Below are 23,629 nucleotides of genomic sequence, written 5' to 3' on the forward strand. Positions count from 1 at the left end.
GCTGCTGTGTAAATGTTCATTCAGACGACGTTTCTTAGAAAGGAGGAAGTAATGTGGTAGCAAACAGGAAACGTCCTCACTGTAGAGTCTTTGAGAAACAATCTATTATGCTGATAGATGGTTTGACACAAAACTACACACTGAAAATGGAAGTATTTTCTATCAGTAGAGTCTAATTCATTCAGAAGGAACCTAAATGTAATGATTTACCAACTAAATCAATTGAACACTTTTATTTTTTTTCTAATAATATGTACCAAACGGCACCAACGACTCTGAAAACATCCTAAAGTTTAACCATTAAATACCTGCAAATTACTCCTTTTATTACTTATTTCTAGGAAATTTGTATAAAATAAAGAGCCCTTTGAAACCATTAATACTTCACTGCAGTATATCTATATGTAAATATAATAACAATAATAATATGAGTCATATATAAGACAGAAGCAGCAGGTGATCCAGGTTTCATTTGTTTATTTTCTGGAAAATAATGTGAAGGTACAGTCTCTTTAAAAATCTCTCCTGTTAGCTTCAGAAGCACCTCTGGTTTGAAAACATATTAATATGTACAACACACACAACATTCCCTGGTTATTACAAATAAAAATCTGAATAGAACAATGTCAATTTATTATTCAAATACAAAGCAAAGACGCAAGAGCGCTCGTTTTACCCTCCGGAGCCTAAAACGTGACGACAATAAACATTAATAATATGAGAGCAATTAATATCATACATCAATAAAAAATATGAAAAAATATGAAATATGGCCTTTAACTGATCCCTAGTCTGCACACACGCGCACACACACGCACCGCACACGCACACACACACAAACTCTACCTCGCTGGTCAACAGCTCCCCCTACTGGCAGAGTCTGGAACTGCGTGTTAACAGGTTTATTGCATAATGGCAAAGATGCTACGCACACGCACACACACACACACACGCACACACACACACACAGGCGGAGAGGATGAAGTCAGTCTACAAACACAGATGAGTGAATGTCGCTTGATTCTTTTTTTTTTTTAACCAATAATCAACATTTCATCTTTGACCTTCTGACACAAACGTGTGTTCTTGTAAAAAAAAATGGACTCAGTGTAGAAAAAAAAAAAAAAGGTTCGTTTGAAACAAATATCAGCTCATTTTAAAGGAAATAAATCACCTTAAAAAAAACTATTTTAACTGTTAACAAAAACATCCTGGATCCTCTTTTCCTCTCCTGATTTGATCTTTTCCTGTTTTTTTCTGTCTCTGTCCAGTAAAAAACCTTCCTCAACGTTCAGCTGGACTTCTTCTCTTCGTCCACGCCTGCTTTGATCTGACGGGTTTTTAATATTCAGTCTGAATCCTGAAAATTTTAATTCTAATCTTCTACTATCTGAACTTGCAGAAAAGTGCCATCATGTGACCACCAGAACAAATATGAGTTTAATACATTTCACTGCAAAAAAAAAAATCATTTAACAAGCCGTTTAGTCTGATATGAATCTGTAGAATAAAGAAAATGTTGAACGTGAGGTCGTCTGCTTGTCTGTGATGTCCTGGGTACGTTTTGGGTATTTCTATTAATATGTGATTAAAATACAGACAAGTATGGTTAAAGAGAGGAACAGAGAATGGGAGGAAGTCAGGAAAAGGAAGAAATTAATGAAAGATAAAAAAAAGTGAAGAAGGGAAAATCTGTCTCAGTCGGTCTTAAAACCTCAATTCAAGAAAAATGTTGATTTGTTTTGGAAGTTCACAGTTTTCACTTCCTGTTTCTTTTAAGGCTCAAAAAACAGATGAAATGACTTGTTATGGAGATTTTTTTTTTGGCAGTGTTCTAAACTCATAAAAATCTGAAAAATAAACAACCAAATCAATATTTGTGTGCAGAGGACAGAGAGGAAACCTCACAATAACCTCAGTGCTTCAGCGTCTAACTGCATTTAAACAACAGAAACAAACAAAACAGCTGAAAACAAACTGATGGTGTTAAATCTCTTCACGCTGTAACATTTCATCCCACAACAACAACAACAACATGGCTGCACTTTGTTTTTTTTGTTTTTTTTTAAAAATCACCTCCTGGTTTCCCCCCAAAAAATCAGACAAAAAACTCCTCGCTTTGTTTTTTAAACTCTGTCTTAAAAACATCTTTTCTTTTATCGGCTGCCAGCGCCGAAACTACACGCGTGACCCCCCCAAACCCCCCCCGACAACCCCCCCCATAACTCCCCAATAATCATCATCTTACTTTAAACTCTCTCCTCCGACCTCGACTGTGATCACAAGCTTCATCTTTCACTTCTGAATTTTCATCTGAACGTAACAAACTAAAACAGTGCAAGCAGGAAATCCCAAAACATCCGAAACAAACAGCTGAGAGGAAAATAAATCAGCTGTTTTTAATATTTTTAACAAATTTGACGGATTTGATTTTTTTACGACAGAAAAGGACAAAAACGTTTCTCGAGTTTTACTTCTTTCTGCAGCTCAGATGTTCGGCTCGCTGGTTCGATCCCCGTCACGTCTACGTTTGTACAGCTGCAACGATGAGTCGACTGACTGCAAACTATTTTAACAACTGATTAATCGTTTTAATTTTCTGATTCCAGCTTCTTAAATGTGAATATTTCCTGGTTTCTTTCATCTCTATGGCAGTAAACTGAATATCTTTGGGTTTTGGGAAACACTGATTGACATTTTTCACCATTTTATGGACCAAAGAACTAATCAATTAGTCAAGAAAATAATAAATAAAATAATGGTTTCCTCTCGCTGTGACATGGCTGCAGCTTCCAAAGTTCAGGCACACGAGTTATTCTGTCTGATAAATACGACGTCTCGGGTTAAAGCTAAAAGTTAATCTGATAAACTCTCAGTTCTGCTGTTTTCCTTTTTTTTTTTTTTTACAAACTCCAGACTTTCAACAGACTTTACACACAAATTGTTTTCTTTCACCTCATACAGTCACACGATAACATTTCCAGACCTGCACGGGAAACTGCATTATGGCACCGCTGACAGTCAGAGTAACGTTTATCAGTTTGATCTGACGTTTATACGACATGAATTAAATTCAATTGATAGAATAGAAAATTGGAAAACTGAATTAAGTTTTCTGAAACTGTTACTTTCGGTTGGTTGGATCATCTTGAGGTTTTGGGAAACTGTGATTTTTTCAGCATTATTCTATCGATTATTTGAGAAAATAATACACAGATTGATTGATAATGAAAAGCACAAATGAACATCTACAATTCCTTGACAACTGAGGAACTGATGAAGATCATGTGGCACAACTGAAAGTGCGAGAACGAGTTCTCATGAGATGGAATAAATGAAGACTGTGATGCGTCGATGTCCCAAAAAATGTTGAACTGTTCCTTTAAACTGAAACGTTACACTGTGTTTTCCTGGCAGGTCGAATCAAGGCTCTCGTCTCTAAAAAAAAACAACAAAAAAACAACAAAAAAACAAAACTGCCTGGATGTTCTGACAAAATAACAACAACTTCCTGTGAGGTTGGAGGTTGGGGGGTGAAAAGGTTGGCGGGACACTTTCAAAGCGACGTGTAAATAAACGCTCAATCAAGACACATGCGGCTAATTTTAACGTTTCATCCACACAAACCGACAGAGACGTTGTTCAGAAACTCTCCGACTGACTTCAAAACATCTACAAGCTGTTTTTTTCTTTTTTCTTCTTCTTCTCTCTTCTTAAATATACTGTTTGTTTTTTTTTATTTTTAAGCTATTATCTGAGAAATTATATACATACAGGTTTAGATTCAAAAATAAAACTTCTTTTTATAATCGTAATAACAATAATAATTACCGTTGTTACATAAAAATACGTTACTTTGCTCTGGCTGAGGCCCTCCTCGCCGGGCCAAAAAAACACATGCAGCGAGTGCAGGCGGAGAGGGCGGGGCTAAGGGGCTGTCAATCACAGTGACTGGGGTTAAAGGGCAATACCAACAAAAACATCAAAGTTGTTTCTTTATAGTTTTCACACAAAATCTCTTTCATTTTGCGGTAGATGATATCCAATCACATCGTTTTCATTGTTTTCTAGGAAGTGACACCTCCTGAAAATCCTGTCTTACCCTGTACCGTAGTACACCATGACATCACTGTGTACCGGAGTACACCACGACATCACGGTGTACCGGAGTACACCACGACATCACTGTGTACCGGAGTACACCACGACATCACTGTGTACCGGAATACACCACGACATCACTGTGTACCGGAGTACACCGTGACATCACTGTGTACCGGAGTACACCACAACATCACTGTGTACCTGAGTGCACCATGACATCACTGTGTACCGGAGAACACCACGACATCACTGTGTATCGTAGTACACCGTGACATCACTGTGTATTGTAGTACACCGTGACATCACTGGAGGGGGGAAAACAGGCTTGAAAACACAGAAAATGTTCACGGAAACCTCAAAAAAACACATCGACGTGTTCTGTACGGAGCCCTCAAAGTCCCCAAATATATTGACGAATACATTTGTGCGCACAAGAAAATATTTGTGCAAATTACTTTTCATCTTTTGTGCACAAAATATGGATCCGATGTCATGTGTGTACAAGTTAAAACCTGCTACACACAACTTATTATATTGTGCGCATAAGAGATTAGATCCATAAAGAGCTGAAATGATTTGTCGATTAATCGATTAGATGATCAACAGAAAATTAATTAGCAACTATTTATTAATGAATTAGTAATTTAAGTTGTTTTTTTTGAGCAAATTCATCAGCTTCAGCTTCTGTTCTGGTTCAAAAAGTGACTATTTTCTGGTTTTCTTTGTCTTTTATAATAATATATCTTCAGACGTTTGAAGACGCGTCTTGTACTCTGCTAAACTAAAATTTTTCTTTTTTTTTCTGCCATTTTTTTGTTTGTTTAATCAATCATCTACTGAAGCCTTTACTTGAAGCCCTGGATTCATATAAAAAAAAACAGCTTTTTGTGAGCAGATGATTATAAGTTATTATCTTCCGGGACTTCAGGGTGGGGGGGTTTGAAGTTTTGTGAAAACATCTGTTTAGATCAAATATCAACATCAATGTGTATGTTAGTGGAACTGCCCTTTAAAAACCTGACCTGAAAGGGAAATAAAGCTCTGAGCCTGACAGGCGACTGCAGCTCTCGTACAAACATTTCATCAGGAGGACGATGCAGATGTTCCTGCACACTTCAAGACTTCAAGAGGATTTTAGTTTGCGCTCAGTGACAAATTACTGAAAGAATATTCTTCATAACATGTGACGTCACCTTATTATTTTATTTCTTAATCTCTCTTCCTTTTCCCGAGGTGTGCAGGAACCCCCCCGCTTCTCATTCCTCTTACTGATTCATCTGACATCTCATTCAAGCGTTGGGTTTCATCATTAAAATGCATAATTTTCTTTACAGGCAAGTGCGTCAGGATGTGTTGTCAGCACATCCTTCTTTAGCAAGACACTCATTTCACTCTGTTAGAGGGAATGTGGAGGAGAGTAAAAAATCTAACAGGCAGATCGACAAGACAGCAGGCACACGAGGCTGAAACGCAACAAGCTCACAGCTGCACATCAGAAACATCGACCGCAGTCCGACGCCTGAAACACGACGCTGCAAAGCTGCACGGAAACCAGATGTTTGAGGGGAAATTTGTTTTAACAAGTGCTGGACCACTGAGATGAAACCATCTTTATCAAACATGTTGGCATAAATAAATGACTTTCTTTGCCTCCGCTTACTGCACTTCCTGTTACGTGTACATACGTTGACAGTAGGGATGAATTCTGATATCCAGGTTCCATTTTGGATCCGGTTCCGAGTTGGTTTCCCTGATTCGTTAAACTTGAGTCTGAGTTTATTTAAGCTGCGCTGCCAACAAATCCGCCATCGAATCTTTCATTCATGATCTTGCTTAGTCAGCTAATCAATTAGCTGAACAACTGAAAATTAATTTACAACTATTTTTAATGATCGAATAATAGTTTTAGTGATTCTTTAAGCTGCTTGTAGCTTCTAAAATGTGAGCATTTGAAGATTTTCTGTGTCATACATGACAATAAACTTAATTTCTTTGGGTTTTGGACTGTTGGTTGCACAAAACAAGCAAACTGAAGACATCACCGTGGGCTCTGAGAAATTGTGAATGTCATTTTTTCACTATTTTTTTAAGATAATTAATCGATTATTCGAGAAAATCAAGAAATTTGCTGGTTGCAGTTCATCGTCTGTGGTACAGCAGTTGTGAAAAGGGGCAAAACTTATTGTTGTAGTCCTTTAAAATGTCTGAATATCTTTGAATATTAAGTTACTTAATATTCAATATGTATCAGTTATGTCTGGAGGATCAAACAAACTAAAACTAAGAAGATTCAATAAGGGATTCAAAATGATTCAGATTCAGAGTTTCATCCCTCGTTGGCATCAGATGCAGCTGCATGTTTCAGGCTGATGAACTGTGGCTCAGTTGCTAAAGATTTAAAATCTGCTGCAGTTGTCTGATCAGGAGGAACATCAAGAACATTATGAGACTTGAACAGAAGCAGCAATTTGGGTTTTCTTTTTTTTTTTTTTTTATGCGCTGACCGCACTGTGAGAGGGTTCCAACCCGAACCTGCTTTTCATTAATCAACTGGTTGTTTCTCTTGTCAGGGGTGATAAATCGCCACTTGCTTCTATTAGAGCAGGAAAACCTATTTTATCCACATGTATAAACCTCTAAAATCATGGCTAAGTTCCTGTCAAAGTGGCTGATAAAGCAAAGAAAAGCCAAATGTTTGCAGTTTTGGCTTCTGGTTGGTGGTTATTTCCTAACCGAATGGCAGTTTGGGGTAAAATAATCCAAACCAAGCACACAAAGTCTTTCCTGTGGAGACAAAGATGGCCGACGTGGCTGCAGGATGGAAACCTCCAGACAGGAAACAGCCAGAAAGCGCGAGGGGAAGGTCCACGCGTATCGAGATGCATAATAATGCTTTTTCAAGATCTTCCAAGCGCTGCTGCTGGTTTTTACAGACGGTTTCTTACATAAAGCTGACGTCACGTGTGAGCGGTTTATTCCTGCGTGTTTGCATTGACGCAAGTGCATTTTTTCATTAACATGCAGATACGACTCGTACAAGCTAATGCCTAAAAAGAGAAGCATCTTGGGTTTTACTTGACTTCAAGCATTTGTGAGAGCATTTTTCAGTTAAGTGCCTTCGATGAAAAAGCCCCCCCTCCTTCCGACAGAAATATCAGGTCCTTCTCTCCAAGACTTCCATCGCCGCCGTCGTGAAGAGATTCCCAAGTTACTTCCACACCTCGCTCTGTAAACCGTCTGCTTGGGGGGGGGGGTGGGGGTCGGGGAGTGGTGAGTGGGCGGCGAAGCGGCGCTGATCCCGGTCTTCTCCGCCTCCGACCGGTTGGCCGTCAGCTCGCTGGTTCCACCGAGCTCCTGGAGCAGAAGGAGGGGGAGGGGGGGTAAGCGGGATCACTTCAGCCGGTCGGATCGGAAGGAGTCCTCCACAGCCGGGTCGGCGAGCATCAGGTCGCCGTCCAGCATGTCCAGAGCCATGGGGTCCATCCTGAGCGTGTCGTCCAGGGAGAAGGGGTCCATCTCAAAGCCGGGGACGTGGGACAGAGCGCTGGCGATCTCCTTGGACAGACCTGGCGGTGAGTCACCTGGAGAAAAGGAAGGAGGGAGGAGGGGAAGAGCAAAGAAACAACAGATCAAAACAGCCCTGAAAACAAGACTGAATGACTTCTTTCTGCTTCCAAAAAGCACCATCTGTGGAAAACCAAAATTAAGTAGTATCCATGGTGACAACGTTGAGATTGTTGACACATATAAGTATTTAGGAACTGATTGATGTTAACACTGAGAGTATCGTGAAGTGAGGCCAACAGAGGATTCAGCTGCTAATTCTTTTAATGTGTGTAAGGACATCTTATGTGTTTTCCATAGACTTAAAAATAAAAATATGGACGTAGTTACCGTGATGTCACCCGTTGGTTTCTGAGGAGCAGTTTTGAAGCTCAAAGCGAGCCGCTCTGGCCGTCGCCATCTTGGCAGTGCGTGACTCTGCTTAACTTCCAGCCAATCAAAAATGGGCAAAGAGGCGGGCCGAATGGCTGAAACAAGCCACCTAGTGGCTGGCGGAGCTGTCACTCAAAGCAGCCATGTCCTTCATTATGCAGAACTTTACGGCTTAATAAAATTTAAACGGGTGAGTTATAAAAAAATTCACCTCCCGTACAGTTGTCATGAAAGGAGAAATTAGCTACAGAGACCAAAACCGTTGTTTGTACCAGACTGTAAACATGTTTATTTCTGCTGTAAAGTTGGGCATTTTAACATGGGGGTCTATGGGGATTGACTCGCTTTTGGAGCCTCAAGTGGCCGTTCAAGGAACTGCAGTTTTTGGCACTAACGCGTTGGCTTCATTTTACAGCCCCGGAGGTTGCTGCTTGGTTTTACACTGGTACTGTATCCATTCAAAAAGAAAATCCAATGTTGGTAACGAGAAAGCCGGTGAATCAGATCAATAAAATGTTATTTTGTGATTGTTTCACAGCAGTTATGTTCTAAAGCACAAATAAACATGCCCACACACCCCCCCCCCACACCTCCGCTCGACCCTGCGGCGGCTGCACTGCCTGATTTAGTCGGCCTAAGAGGATGGAAAAAGTGACGCTACTCTTGATAGACGAGGATCAAACTGGGTTTATAAGAAACAGGTAAACTCATGATAATATACAGAGACTCTCCATGTTATTGATTATTAATACAGGGAAAAACAGTGCAGGCTTTTGACTCTGACAGCTAAATATTCCTATACCAAGTAATGGACAGATTTGGGTTCAGTAAAGGATTTAAACAATGCACAAAGACACTACGTTCAAGGGCAAGAACTGCCTCTACAATACTGTGAAGGTCTGTTCTAAGATAATTGGTATCCGGCAAAGAGACTTGCGTTCTCTGTGGGAGAGGCAGGTGGTCAAAAACAGCTTCCCGACCCGACCACATCCTGTCCTCCGACTTCATTTTAATGCCCTCAGGCCGTCGTTTCTCAAATCATCTCTAAAAATCTTTAATTCCTTCTGCCATCAGGCTGTTAAACCTTGATAGCAGTATGTGGAATGAATAATATTTCCATACTTGTGGAGTTTTATTGTCTTAACTAATCATTCTGGGGCTTGTTATTGCTGGGACTAGGATTTATTTACATGTCTGTGAGTACCTGTGTACTGACTGTCTCTGGCATAGATCTGTCTGTTACTTGTTTGTTTGTTTTTTTGTTTCTTATGCATGGTCTGGGTACACTGCTAAACTGAATTGCCCTTTTGGGATAAATAAAGTTGTCTGAGTCTGATTCCATCAGTAGAGCTCCAGTTATCAGGTCAGCTTCAGCTCTGCTCAGTGTTTGTTAGCAGTGATGTGGAGACGGTGTGCAGACTGCTGGCTGGTGCTCAATAAAACTCTGCTGCAGTCCATCATTCATATATTTGAATGTTCTGCCTTTTAACTATTAACACTTCCTGCACAGTTCTTACACTCCACACACTTCAGTTCATTTTAACGGCCACAGTCATTTATCTTCATTACAGAGTGGAAACTGAGCTGCATTTAAAGACATTTTCCAGTCAACTGTATCAAACTTCAAAACAACAAACCTGCTTTTGTTTCTAGTGTTTTTTTATTTAAACTGGTTTCCACCTCTTTACTGGAATGAACTGCAACACAGCTTGAAGTTAGAGACACTTGTTTTACTCGCTGATATCCTTCATAATGTTAACAGTGTGTATGATGATTGTGACGTGTATATGTAACCTGTTCTCTCTCTTAATGAGATTCCCGGAATAAATAAAGATTAATAAGCTGCAGTATAAACTTCACTGGTCAGTTTCACTCAGGTTTGATGGTGTTAACAGCACTAACGTAGGCAGACATAACATGTTACACCATAAATAATGATCACAGTATTTCTGGACAATGAAGAGCTGCATGTAACACAATGGAAGATGTAGGAATCTGCACTACTGAACTGGTATGTGCCCCCTCGACCCTTCAGATCCGCAGATGAAGCCCTGTTGGTCATTCCCGGGTCACAGCTTGTGATAAAGGGCGGTCGGGCTTTTGCTGTCGACTCTCTGGAACTCAGACACACTAGGTCTCTAAAACTCTTTTAAAACTTGTCTTAAAACTTTTTTCTTTGTGAAAGCTTTTGGAAATGTTTGATATGTTTTAATTACTGTTATTTTTTATCATTATTTTACTCCAATGCATTCTATTGTCCTATTATTACTATTATTATAGTGCATCTTCTATTGTTACTATGCACTTCTGCCTCTTTGTGAAGCACTTTGTGACATTGTTAAGAAAAGTGCTATATAAATAAAATGTATTATTATTATATTATTACAGATTAAGAGTCATTATTGCAACAGGAAACTGTTCTTCAACCTGTTTGTTTTGGTGGACAAAGACCTACAGCGCCTCCCAGAGGACACTAGTTAAAACACATATTATCTTTACTTGCTGTATTGATTATAAATTTGTTGTACAGTGATTCAGTTGAGCCTGTTGATTTTTGGAGGATCGAACAATAGTTTGAGTGTTAAAGCTGCCGTAACAAACTGTTACAGATGAGAGGATCGTTTCAGGGACGTCTGTATAAAACTGTAGGAGGAAAATTCTCTTTATGAAGGTCGTGAAACACTGCAGATAAAGTGAGAACGAGCGATCGTCTGTGCAGGACTCGTTGGGGAGGAAAGAAATCAGAACGTGTGTGAAAACGTGAATGAGTGAACAGACGCTTCAGTTTTAATTTGAAACAACCGACCTGATCTGTTTGTGGTGTTTTTTTAGTTTATTTAATGTTAGTCAGACTGTTATATTTGATTCATGTTGAGTAATTTGACTATAAAACTATCTTCAGTGATAGTGATATGACTCCAGCGGGGTTTGGCTCATCTCTCCTTACCTTCATTCTCATGCCAGAAATCTTGCTGTTATTTTTGATTCTGCTCTAAAATTTGATAAAAAAAATTAATTCTGTTGTCAAAGGTTGTTATTTCCACCTACGAAACATCGCCACACTGAAACCGCTCCTCTCATTCAACGACTTGAAGACCGTCACAACCGCTCTGATTTCCTCCCGTCTGAACTACTGCGTTAGCCGGTCATCTCTGTCTCGCTCGCGACTAGTGCAGAACGCTGCTGCTCGGCTAATAACCGGCACAAGGAAGAGAGACAGCATCACACCTGTACCGGCCTCCCTGCATCGGTTACCAGTCAAGTACAGGAGTGAGTTTAAGGTACTTTTATTTGTTTTTAAGGCCTCTACACGGCCTCGGAGCTCATCTGCCCCCATTTCACAACACCAGATCTCTTAGATCCTCTGGCCAACTGTTGCTCGCTGTCCCTCCATCGCGGCTGAGGGGTGACCGGAACAGCTGACCTCTTGGAATTAAGTGTTCCCCTTCCCGAGACATTTTTAAAGGCCAAACTAAAGACTCACTTGTTGGCTCGGACCTTTGACTCTCGTTAAAACCCAGTGTTCTACTATTATTTGTTTTGTATTTGTTCTTGCTGTTACCCTGTCGTGTTGTTTTAATTTATTCCTCATATCTTATTGTACAGCACTTTGGTCAACTGTGGTTGTTTTTAAATGTGCTTTATAAATAAATTTGATTTGATTTGATATATTTTAGCACTAATAGCAGTATTTCAGTTTGATATTTGATAATAATCACAGCAGGAAAATGTGATATCAACACATTCTCATCATAATTTTGGCAGTTTTAAGCTGCATCTCATTTAGGCAAAGTTTTCTTTATGGCTGCTTTAATGTTTGAAAGATCTGAGCTCATTTGTTCAATGAAAAATAAAAGAAGATTTTATAGGAAAGGGTATAAATTCCACCAAACAAGCTACTGTTAAAAGTCAGTACAGATGTGGTTATTCTGACACATTAAAACGCCAGCTGTCACCCACCGGTGAGGATGATGTTGGGCACGTTGTGTCGTCCGTCGCCGCCGCTGTAGTTCTGGTTCTGGTTGTTGAGGAGCTGCTGGTCTCCGGGGTCCTGCAGGTCCAGCTGCCCCTGCGTGTTGGAGGGGAACTGGTTCTTGTCGGAGCCGCCGCAGCTCAGACCGCTGTGGTTCAGGGACAAACCGTCGCTCTGGTTTTCTGCCGTGAACTGGAGCTGGAAGAGAAAAGTAAGACGAGGGTATGAACGGCTGTGTGTGTGAGTCAATAATATGTTTATATGTAATAAAACAGGAAAAAATAAAAGCAAAGAATTCCGCAATTGGACCTGGAAATTTACCAGATGAAGAACGAAAACATTGTTAATAAAGTGAGAACAAGTTGTTGACAGAGAGCTGAATGTCAATAAATCAATGGAGCCTATTTCACTATCTGTGACACACACACACACACACACACACACACACACACACACACACGTAAACCTCTGTCATCACCTCGATTTACTGTTTCAAACATTTCTCAACAAAAATAGTGAAAAAATGTAAAATATTCTAAAATGTGAGGGTTTTGTTTCATCTTTCATTATAAACTGAATTTCTTTGGGGTTTTTTGGACAGCTGGGCTGAAGACATCACTGTGGTCTCTGGGATGTTATGATGAGCATTTTTTTCACTATTTTTGACATTTAATAGACTAACAATCAATCTAATAAACTGCAGAACAATCGATTAGTTAGTTTCAGCCCTCGTCTCTCTGTTGACCTGCGGATGAATTATTTTATGACACCGTCAGACAAAATAAACAGCAGCTGTGATGTGAGATCTGCATTTTATACCTGTGATACGTTCAAGTACAGCGAGAAAGAATCTGTTTCCAGAACGCAGAAGCAGCATAAACACACATTTACAGTTAATTGATCTAGATGCTTTGTTGCTGAACCTTTTGTTTACTTCTAACTTTCAGCTGCTGTCATTTACTTACTTGTATTTTTATTCATTTTGTCTCATGATGTTAAAATATGATTCATAACATAATGACAGTCTGCAGCTCAGCAGCTTCGTTAATGACTGCTGGTCAATATATTCTGGTATTTATGAGCCACAGTCACATTTCATTCTGTTATCTGACAAAAGAAACAGAAAAAAATTGTAAATGAGAACAATTCTATTGTGAATTTGGATGTATTATACATAGAATAGGTGATAGGTGAACAGGTAGGAGGAGGTTTAATCACCTGTCAGCTGTTAAACTGACAGATTACTAAACCGAGAGCTTGACTTACTGATTCATTCTCCTGCTTTATTAATCTGTTTGTTGGATGGATATTGTCTGTAAGTAGTCATCATTTTAATTTCCACAAAAACACAATTAAACCACCACCAACAACAACAACAACGCTCTGCCTGCCTCTAGTCTGGTTTCAAAGGAAAGTGAGCAGCTGTAAGCACATCCTGTGTGACATCATGCTGCCATCAGCTGGTGTTATTTACGGTGTAAGATGACATCATGTGAAAGCGCTCCGCTGGTTGTTACCTGCTGGTTGGATTTGCCCGTGAGCTGCAGACTCAGGTATGGATCGTCCAGCAGAGAGTTGAACAAGGCATCCTGGGAGAAACAGAAAGTCCTGGTTACATGATTATATAGTGTTCCAATGTTTTTTCCTTTTCCCATTTCTATTTCTATATTAAACTAGGTTGCTGTAATCGTTCCTCCTGTTCATACTGACCATTAGAAGATCCCTTCATAATGACCTTACAATGGAAGTGATGGAGGACAAAATCCACAGTCCTCCTTCTGTGCAAAAATGTATTTAAAAGTTTATCTGAAGCTAATATGAAGCTTCAGCGTCCAAATGAGTCAAATCAAGTAGATATCTTTCAACGTTACAGTCTTTTTAGTGCCAAAGTTCCTCTTTTTGTTACTATACTTCCACCTGCAGCTCAACAGGGAAACACTGTCTGAGGAAACACAAAGAGGGAATTTGATGCTAAAAAGACTGTAAATGTGTCAGATATCCACTTGATGTGACTAACTCAGACTGCTGAAGCTGAATAGAAGCTTCACACAGACTTTTAAATGACTGTGTGGACACACTGTGGATTTTTTGGCCTCCATCACTTCCATTGAAAGCACATTTGAAGGATCTTTTAATATCCAGTATGAACAGGAGGAATGATTACAGCGAGGAAAACCTCTTTCACTGCTCATATGAACACCTGAGTTATGCTTTCTCATGTGGATGTAGAATAAAAGACGACTAGGGAACGAGACAGTATTGTGTGGGATTTTTTTCATCTTTTTGTGCAATCCGACGCTCATCATAACACACTAATCTCAGTGCTTGAATGTAAAATGTCACTTTAAATTCTCAGTAAACCCCTGAGGCAGCGACATTAGGAGCCAGGGACGCGTCCTGGTGTCCCGTGTGTTTGCTGAACGGATGATCAGATGTCACCGTCTCTCAGCACACAATGACTTCTACTCAGCAGACTTCCAGAAATAGAACCAGACGTCGTTTCTCTTTCATTTCACCTCAACATTACATCAGACGCCGTGAACACGACACCTGCAGCCCTGAGAGAGACGAGGACGGACGAATCTGTGCCCGTTCATTGTTGTATTTTCAAAATAGAAGCATGAAAAAACATAAATAAAATGATTGTTTTTTATGGGGAAGTGTCACTCAATAACACATAATTATGTAAATATGGGTCAATATATGTTTATGATATTGATTGTAACGCTTCAGGAAGGCAACACATCAAAGTTTAAATTAAAGGAAAACTGATGATCTCTGACTGGGTTTCACAGCTGAACTGGTTTGTACTTCTTCAACAGAGAGCATTACCCAAATTAATAAACGAATGACTCAGACTCTGAATCAGCTAAATCCAATAAAAGGTCTTCAGTTGCTAAAAATAGTGTTTTCATAAGCGACAGAAACAGACAGCTCATGCAAAGTTATGAGGTTGAATTGATCTTGTTGAATCATGAGTCAAACTGTCAGTTTGTATTAACAAAGAGTTTGTTTGTAATAAATAATAAGTGTGTTTTCTCACATTTTCCCCCCAAACACAGAAAGCGTACTTAATGCTAATTATTTAAATGGATGATTATAAAGTCTGTCGTCATGGAGACCTGTGTATCAACAGGCCCGTATGAAGACTTAAAGTTTCAATTTAAAACACCAAGGAATTTACAGAACTGAAATATTTTACTTTTAAAACTACATATCTGAGTTTATGTCATTTGATTTCCCTTTCTTTGAAATCTCCAGTCAATAATTAAGTCATGAAATTTGAAAGTATTTGCTAATCGATTAATTATTTTAATAATTTTTGCTAAACATTTGCTGGTTCCAGCTTCTTAAATGTGAATATTTTCTGGTTTCTTTAATCCTTTATGACATCTGAGGACGTCATCTTGGACTTTTTGGAAACACTGATTCACATTTTTCAACATTTTATGGACCAAACAACTAATCAACAGATTAGTGAAAATAATAGTTTGTTGCAGCTCCAGAGAATATATTCAGCAGATTAATGGACAATGAAAATTAGTTAGTTGCAGCTTTTGTTTACATTTTGACATCCAGATAACAGTAAAAAAAAAAAAAAAAAAGAGTTGCAGGAATGAATTAACCCAGAAGAACCCATTTCTCCTTAAAGGAGAATTATGGGGAATATAAAACAGACCAAATGGAACACATTTCTGAATTTTATTTTGAAATTCTACCTTTAGTGTCAAAGATCTGTAATCTGACATATATGTCATAACAATATTTTAACTTGTTTTATATCAATTCGTTCAAGAAATGTGGTCAGAACAGGTTAAATGTAAAACAGGACGTCTTATTAAAGCATCAGAATTGTTAAATGGGTTGAAACCTACCTTTAGTAACAAAAAACAAGCTTTTTAAAATTAGCTAGTTCTGTCACATTTGCTGACCAAGCACACTGCCATTTTGGAAGTGATGTCATGGGTACACAGATTCACACATTGTCACATGACTGCACCAGGATATTCAGTAGATGTCACTTAGGGACTTCATGAGTTAAAGTCAAGGATAAAAGCTGTATAAGGAATTTTCCAGAACATTGAAAGGGTTGGTGACACCTGTGTCACCATGGGTTCTTATGGGTTAATAACTGTTATATTAACTGTTTAATCAGATTATGGACCCTGTCATACTGTTTACCTTAAAAATTCATAGAGAATGATGTAACTTTGATGACTTTACTATGGTATATTGGTGAGATATTGAAAAAAGGTTGGTCTCATTACATTTTATCACGTTATAATTTTGATAAGGTTAGAAATATAGGTTTGAATAATCTCACTTGAATTTTATATCATGACATAAAAGTTAATGAGTGTTTACTGACGATGATGATGATGATACGTTTTGGCATTCTAGTGATATAAGTTGTGAGAACTAAAATAAAAACTGACGTCACCTGAAAGAATATTAAATCTTCTCTGAGAATATTTTCAGCAGATTAATGGACAATGAAAATTAGTTAGTTGCAGCCTTTGTTCACATTTTGACATCAAGTCAAACCCTTTAAGTCAAGTGTAAAAATCAGGTTACTGATGTTCTATCAAGTCATCTAAAATACAGTATAAGACAAAAAAACTATTCTTGGTAATTTAGAATTTTTATAAAATGAGAAAGGAATGTAAAAGAAATAACGAACATTATTGTCCAAAAAATGAAATTTAAGACTTAAAAAACTTCTAAAACCTTCTAAAGCAAGAGACAGGAATCAAAAGCTTTTCAAGATTTCCTGTTTACTCAGCTGAAACATAAACCAGCCTGTGATTACATTAGTCAATAATAAATATATATAACAGGAATTTCTCAGAGACGCAGCTGTTTGTTCCAACTAACTCTTTTGTACGTTTAGGTGTACTGTGTGCTGCGTCCTCTAGGGGGCACTAGAGCGGCTTGAATCAGTTAATGTTTCAGTGGGACGGTGAGACCTGGTGTAGTTTACTCACGTTGTATAGGCCCAGGTCTGTGGCCAAGTTGTGACTGATCTGTTGGAGCTGAGGCAGGCCGCCGGCTCTCTGCTGCTGCTGCTGCTGCTCCACCACCTGCTGCTCTGTTTCCTGTTTGACCTGACAATGAGAGGAGGAGGAGGAGCCGCACTGGTCCAACGCGCTCTCGTTCTTTATGAGCGGCGTGTTTGACGTGTTCACCTGCTGCTGCTGCTGCTGTCCCACCGGCCTCTGCTGCTGCTACAAAAACAAAACAGCTGGTTATAAACACGCTGAGCTGCACGTTCATCAATCTAATCGGTTATATCTATTAATCTACCGTTCCAAAGTGCTGCTGCATGTGGTGCTGGTTGCGAAGGTTCTGCAGGTGGAGCTGCTGCTGCTGCTGCTGCTGCTGCTGCTGCTGTTGCTGCTGCTGCTGCTGTTGCTGCTGCTGCTGCTGCTGGGTGTTGGGCCGTGGCTGCTGGAGGCGATGTAGCTGTTGGAGGTGGTGCTGGCCCAGCAGAGGGGGCTGCTGGCCGGGCTGGGAGCCGGGTAGACCTGGGAGAGGCTGGTGCTGGTGGGACTGGCTAAGCGGGTACGGAGGCAGCCTCTGGTCCAGAGGCAGTTTGCTGGTGTCCAGAGGGACGCCCTGCAGGGAGGCAACAGACTCAAACTCAAACTCTGAAGCTTTTTTCTCTTTAGTTTACTTTGTTTGGAGGTGAAACAGCAGCGGGACATCAATCAAATCTCATATTATAATATATGTTCTCAAAATTTGATTTAGAAAACTTTTATAGATCAAATATCCAGCTGGGAATGTTTGTGGTTAATCAAGCCACATAAATGCTTCTTCATATTAATACAAAACTCTTGTAAATCCAATATTACTAAGATATTAAATTAGGGCTGAAATGATTAGTCGATTAATCCCTTATTTGATCAACAGATAAATAATTAGCAGCCGTTTTAGTGATCGATTTATCGTTTCAATCAAGCAAAGATAGTGAAGAAATGTCAAATATTGTCCAGTTCCACCGCTCCGATGTGAGGATCTGCTGCTTTTCTTTGTCATAGATCACTATGAGCCATGAGCACAATGATTAAACTGCTGATGAATCAATAATGGAAATAATCATTAGTTGCAGAACTATATTCAGTATAACAAAATCTATAGAGAAAAATTATAATACAGTTTAATATTTCTTTCTCTGTGCTAAATTTTGACATTGAAAACTGAATAAAAGGAATGATTTAATTGATTTTGGTGTGTAAAACCTTTTTATACTTTTCACATTGACCTCGTTTTACTTGAAAAAGATCCACTTCCAGGCAAACCAACAGACGGTTACGAACAACAATATAATGATACATTATGAAAATACAGCAGAGCATAAAGGCACTTAGAAGGGAAGTGTGCCTTTACACACACACACACACACACACACACACACTCTGGTGTATCTTTACAGGAAAAGAATTAAATTGTCTGAAGAAACTTCTCAGGACGACTTCTGCTTTACAATCAACCTCTCTACTGCTGATCCATACGTTTAAATTTCCTTAAATGTTCTCCTTATGTGTCCTCGCAGCTCTGACGCTCTGCTGGAAATAGTTGTATTTCGTGTTTTATTGGCAGTGCGACAGTTTGTCTGGGACACAATGAACCTTCAGAGGTGGATTACGCTGCAGTAAGGTTTGAGAAGTTTCTGCCGACTTTTTTGGCACTTTGACTCCATGTGAATCCGACGTTAACTCCGAGCCAAAATATTTATAGACTCTCTTTCTCTCTTGACGGAGGGGTAAATCTGTCTGCTGAAGAACAGGCTGGAAAGCTGCGTCTCATACAGTACAGATGTCTCTCTCATGTCTGAAATGTTTCTTTTCCAACACAATCGATATTTTGCAGCATGCGGCTCTTTGTGACTTTGATAAATGGATGTTTTTTCATGGAAGAGAACATATGTGAGTGATTGTATGCTGCTTTAAATTATTGAATTATAATTTATTTTTTCCAGGCGTGTGTGCTTTACCTGTGTGATGGAGGACAGGGTGGGGGAGATGGTGGGGGAGAACTGTTTGGAGTGATGCCTCCGGGACTCTCCTCCCATGGGCAGGATGAGCGGGGAGAGCTGTGCTCGTCTCCGTGGCGACGTGCTGAGTGACGGCTGGCCCTGCCCGCTGAGCAGCGGCGAGTAGGAGGAAGAGCAGGAGCTGGAGCCGCCCACGCCGCTGCTGTAGCTGGGGTTACCGCTGGAGGCCGACTGGAGGGAGGAGTTGCTGAGGGACGAGTGCAGCGATTGGCTGCTGAGGGAGGACGGCAGGGAGGGGGAGGAGCTGAGGGACGACTGCAGCGACGGGTTGCTGAGCGACGAGTGCAGGGAGGCGGAGCTCAGAGAGTTGGAAAAGGAGTGGCTGCTGAGCGATGACTGGATGTTCGGGTTACTAAGGGACGACTGCAGGGAGGGGTTACTGAGCGTGCTCTGTAGAGACGCCAGGAGACCTTAGGAAGGAAAGAGAGAGAGAGAAAAAAAATGAACAAAACTGCACTTTCAACATCCACCAAAACTGAAAAGAGACAAACACTTAAATGAAAGAAAAAGTAAAATAATAATTAAAGCTGCAAGCAGCGCTGAACGAGCCTTCGCACCCTTGCGCACGTCGGGGAGCGGTGCAGTCCAAGGGCTTCTGTCACGGGCATGTAGATGTCTCCAGACCTGGGCTGACAGGTCTGACTTTACAAACATGTACAATGAAGTTAACTGAATATCTTGTCTAATTGTTTTGAACAATGAAATTGAACACGCCACAATCTGCTCTGAGAAACTGTGAATGACATTTTTTTTTAGCATTTCATAAACTAATCGAATTTTTTTTTACTACTTTCTGACATTTTACAAACCAGAAAAAAAATCAACAGATTCATCAATAATTAAAATATTTGTTAGTTGCAGCTCTACACTGTGCGCACAATTGTTAGGCAAGTGAGTATTCTGACCATATCATCGCTTTTATGCATATTTTCCAACTCCAAGCTGTATAAACTTGAATGCTTATTGGATTTAAGCATATCAGGTGATGTGTGTTTGTGTAATGAGGGAGGGTGTGGCCAAAGGAGATCAACACCCGATATCAAGGTGTGTATAATTATTAGGCAGCTTCTTTTCCTCAGGCAAAATGGGCCAAAAAAAGAGATTTAACTGACTCTGAAAAGATCATCAGATCATTTAGCTTTTGAAAAATGAGGGATATTTATTACAAGTGTGGTGTGCTTTTATTTTGAAAGATTGACAGGATGAGAATTTTCTGCAGGGTGAGACATGTCTGTCTTGCTCACACCTGTGTCATCAAAATGATGCAAGTTTTGGGCCCATTCACTTTAATTTCAATTAGTAAACAAAACTCTTGGTGAGTTTGTGTGTAAAAGAAATGAACTTTTTAGAAAAGTAAAGACTTTTAACCCACATGACCTGGTCAAAGTTTGATTGACATGTGTGCTGTCAGGTGTGTAGAGACAATAAGTAACTGCAGCTGGACACAGAAAAATACTGTGTGTAGATGTTGTCAGACCTGGGCTGACAGGTCTGACTTTACCCATCCCCCCCTTTCTTCCCTCCTTCTCCCTCTCAGTTGGAGAGCAGGATTTTAATAGTCTTCTTGTGAAATATCCTCATAAATATCAGGACTTTGGCCAAATTTTACATTAAAAATCACATTTTTTGTAGGAAATTTTGTTGTGAATCCATTTAAACAGGTTTGAAAGTGGTCAGACTTATAGTTTAGACACCAAGCCATTTGTTTGACACAAAGTCCATGCCCAGAGATTGCCTCCCCATTGGTTTACATTGTAAGGTGTGATGCGGCACTACAACTTTCAGGGCTTATAATATCTAAACCGTTCGAGTTATTACAAAGTTTTTAACAACTTTTGTTCAGCACAGTGTGATAAGTCATGTATTAAAGTTTGAAGCTGATACCATTAACGCCCTCGGAGGAGATAGTGTTTGTTCGGGGTCCAAAATTGGGGAAAAGTCATACTTTAATATGTATATTGTGGACTTCCTGTTGGATTTAGGTCAGGGGTGTCAGCGTATGATTTGTAGGTCTTGATGAGACGAATAATTGAGTTTTGGTTCAATCTCTATGTCGTGGAAAGCCATATTAGCCCTATTGGCGGCCATATTAGTTACATAGGTGGCGCTCTCGAGCACATTTTGGCACTTTGGGGTTAATTTTTACATTTTATCAAATTTTTCCACCAGGCCTGATGTGCATGCCAAATTTGGTGAGTTTTTGAACATGTTTAGGGGGTCAAATTTAGGTCTGAAGAGGCGTAATAATAAAGAAAGAAGAAGAAGAAGAAGAAGAAAGAAACAACAGATACAAGAGGGTCTTTGCCCCTTTGGGGCTCAGGCTCTGATGAGATCCAGAATAGGTGAAAAGATCACAGATTGGATCCACAAGTCCAACCTGTGGACGAACATAAAGTGCCACACACAACTAAAGCATACGAGGCGCTAAGCTACAAGAAACATAGCTCACTGCAGTCACTTTCTTCTGCAGTTGCTTCACCTGGCAGCTACAATTATCTAGTGCAGCTCCAGAGAAACAGACAAAAGAAATAAGTGACATCTGTAGGTGAAAACTTTGACCTACTGGTGGCCCTGGAGGAAAAGTCAGAGCATCACCAAAGTAATGTGGATTTATCCTCTGGGGAACATGAATGTCTGAATAAAATTTCATGGGAATCCATCCAAGAGATGTTTAGATATTTCAGTCTGAACCAAAGCAAACTGACTGACACTGCTAAAAACTAAAGCAGTTTACAATCATAAAGTAAATCAATGATTTTATTTATCTGCGACTGTTTATCCAGACAGTAAGCAGCTCACAGTGACAATAATAATGTGCCTGATTGTTTTACAATAATGTATTTTGAAAAGGGCGATCCATTAGTCACCTTTAATTGCAGCTAAACCGCCATTAATGGTAAAATATCACAAGCCTCAACTGTGGAAAACACAGAAACAAAAAAATACTTGTGACATTATTAATTATGAAAACAGGTTTCCAAATACACAAAAGAATACGGATGATGTATCATAAAAACTATAATTATTTGGAACAAAAATCTTAACTAAGCAACAAGCACTACAGGAATAAAGTCTCCTCTGTTCCAGCACACAGACTTCACCTCAGTTTGAAATAGATCATCTGTTCGGGGAATCGACCCCTCAGAGAGACGACTGGCCTGATTTCACCTGAGCTCCTCCCCAGCGGATCACAGCAGGTGAAAACATCAGCTCTGTCCTCAAACACACCGTCTTACTTCTTTTTATATCCACAGAGTAGGTCAGGTTCATCCAACAATCTACATTTTCTGACCTGGTTTAAGTGTAAAACCAGGAAAAAGACACAAGGCTCAAAGCTTCCTGCTGAAAAATGACAACTGTGATCTGTATTACTGGCAACAGTCGATGACATTAAAGATCAATTACTTTAGTTTTACAACCAAAATATGAGCCTATAAATGTCCAAAGACTTGATTTTGTACACAAAACACTTGAAAACTGTTATTTCACAGTAACAAAGCAGCAAAGGGTCCACGTGATGATAATTTTTGTCAGTTGCAACAGATACAGAGACGCTCGTCCACATGAGACCCCAACTTTTATTTATCTTTTATTTTTTCCCCTCTTGTGTGTTAAATGAAGCATATTCTCTGAACTTATTACTATATAACTTGTGAACTTGTAGCTATATCCATAATGATCAATTATGGATACTGACACATTTAGAGCTACAGTGGGTCTAAACTGTTCATTATTCATAGTATTGGACAAACTGAAAATTTTAACTGATGACGGCAATAGATAAAAGCAAAAAGTTCACAAAGATGACATGATGGTATCAAATGGCATTAATTATGAATTAGAGCTGCAACAATTAGTGGATTGATCGATTAGTCAATCAACAGATTTAACTATTTTGATAATCCAATAATTGCTTTCGTAACTTTTTAAGCAAAAATACCAAACATTTGCTGGTTGCAGCTTCTCCAGTGTGAGGGTTTGAAGATTTTATATGTCATATGTGATAGTAAAACAAATTAGGGCTGCAAGTGACGAGCTGCTCGGTCCATAAAATGTCAGAAAATGGTGAAAAATGTTGATCGCTGTCATCTTATGGATCTTGGACTGGTGGACAAAACCAGACGTATGACTTTTTCACTATTTTCTTACATTTTATAGAGAAAATGATTGATTGATTCATCAAGAAATTAAAATAATGTAGCCCTATTGTGAAAAATAGGTGCAACTTTTTGATGCATGTTATATACTGCTGGACTTCAGCTGGACCGAAGTATTTCTCCAAATTTGATCAGTTTTTCAAAAATATCATTTCTCCTTATGACAAATAAATGAGGAAGCTCTTCTTGGATGTGACACAAAACAGGTGCTCTTGATGCAAAGGCAATCCTTCAAGACATTTCACTCTGAACACCAAACGTTAACGTCATGGAGGCGCTAGAGAAAAAGTCAGATCACCAAAGTCAGTAAGATTCATTCTCTGGCCACCGGGCATGTCTGTACCAAATTTCATGGCTGCCCCTCCGATAGATGTTGAGACATTTCAATCTGGACCAAAAAAA

At 39.5% G+C, this 23,629-nt stretch overlaps 1 protein-coding gene across 3 annotated transcripts in view; it reads right to left on the reverse strand.

Moving 5' to 3' along the window:
• Positions 1 to 6,205: 6,205 nt before the first annotated feature.
• The window catches only part of LOC121905603 (CREB-regulated transcription coactivator 2), a 53,756-nt gene continuing 36,332 nt past the window's right edge, over positions 6,206 to 23,629 (reverse strand). For 2 of the 3 annotated variants that reach the window (XM_042423973.1, XM_042423971.1), the window contains 6 exons: positions 19,011 to 19,480; positions 17,318 to 17,629; positions 16,999 to 17,238; positions 13,531 to 13,602; positions 12,001 to 12,211; positions 6,206 to 7,685 (listed from right to left, as the gene is read on the reverse strand). In XM_042423973.1, coding sequence (XP_042279907.1) covers positions 7,495 to 7,685; positions 12,001 to 12,211; positions 13,531 to 13,602; positions 16,999 to 17,238; positions 17,318 to 17,629; positions 19,011 to 19,480 — 1,496 coding nt within the window. In that variant the 3' untranslated portion in view covers positions 6,206 to 7,494. The remainder of the gene's footprint in view (positions 7,686 to 12,000; positions 12,212 to 13,530; positions 13,603 to 16,998; positions 17,239 to 17,317; positions 17,630 to 19,010; positions 19,481 to 23,629) is intronic. The other variant, XM_042423972.1, reaches the window with a different exon arrangement.

This window comes from Thunnus maccoyii, chromosome 10 (assembly GCF_910596095.1).
Source record: "Thunnus maccoyii chromosome 10, fThuMac1.1, whole genome shotgun sequence".
Taxonomy (NCBI): domain Eukaryota; kingdom Metazoa; phylum Chordata; class Actinopteri; order Scombriformes; family Scombridae; genus Thunnus; species Thunnus maccoyii.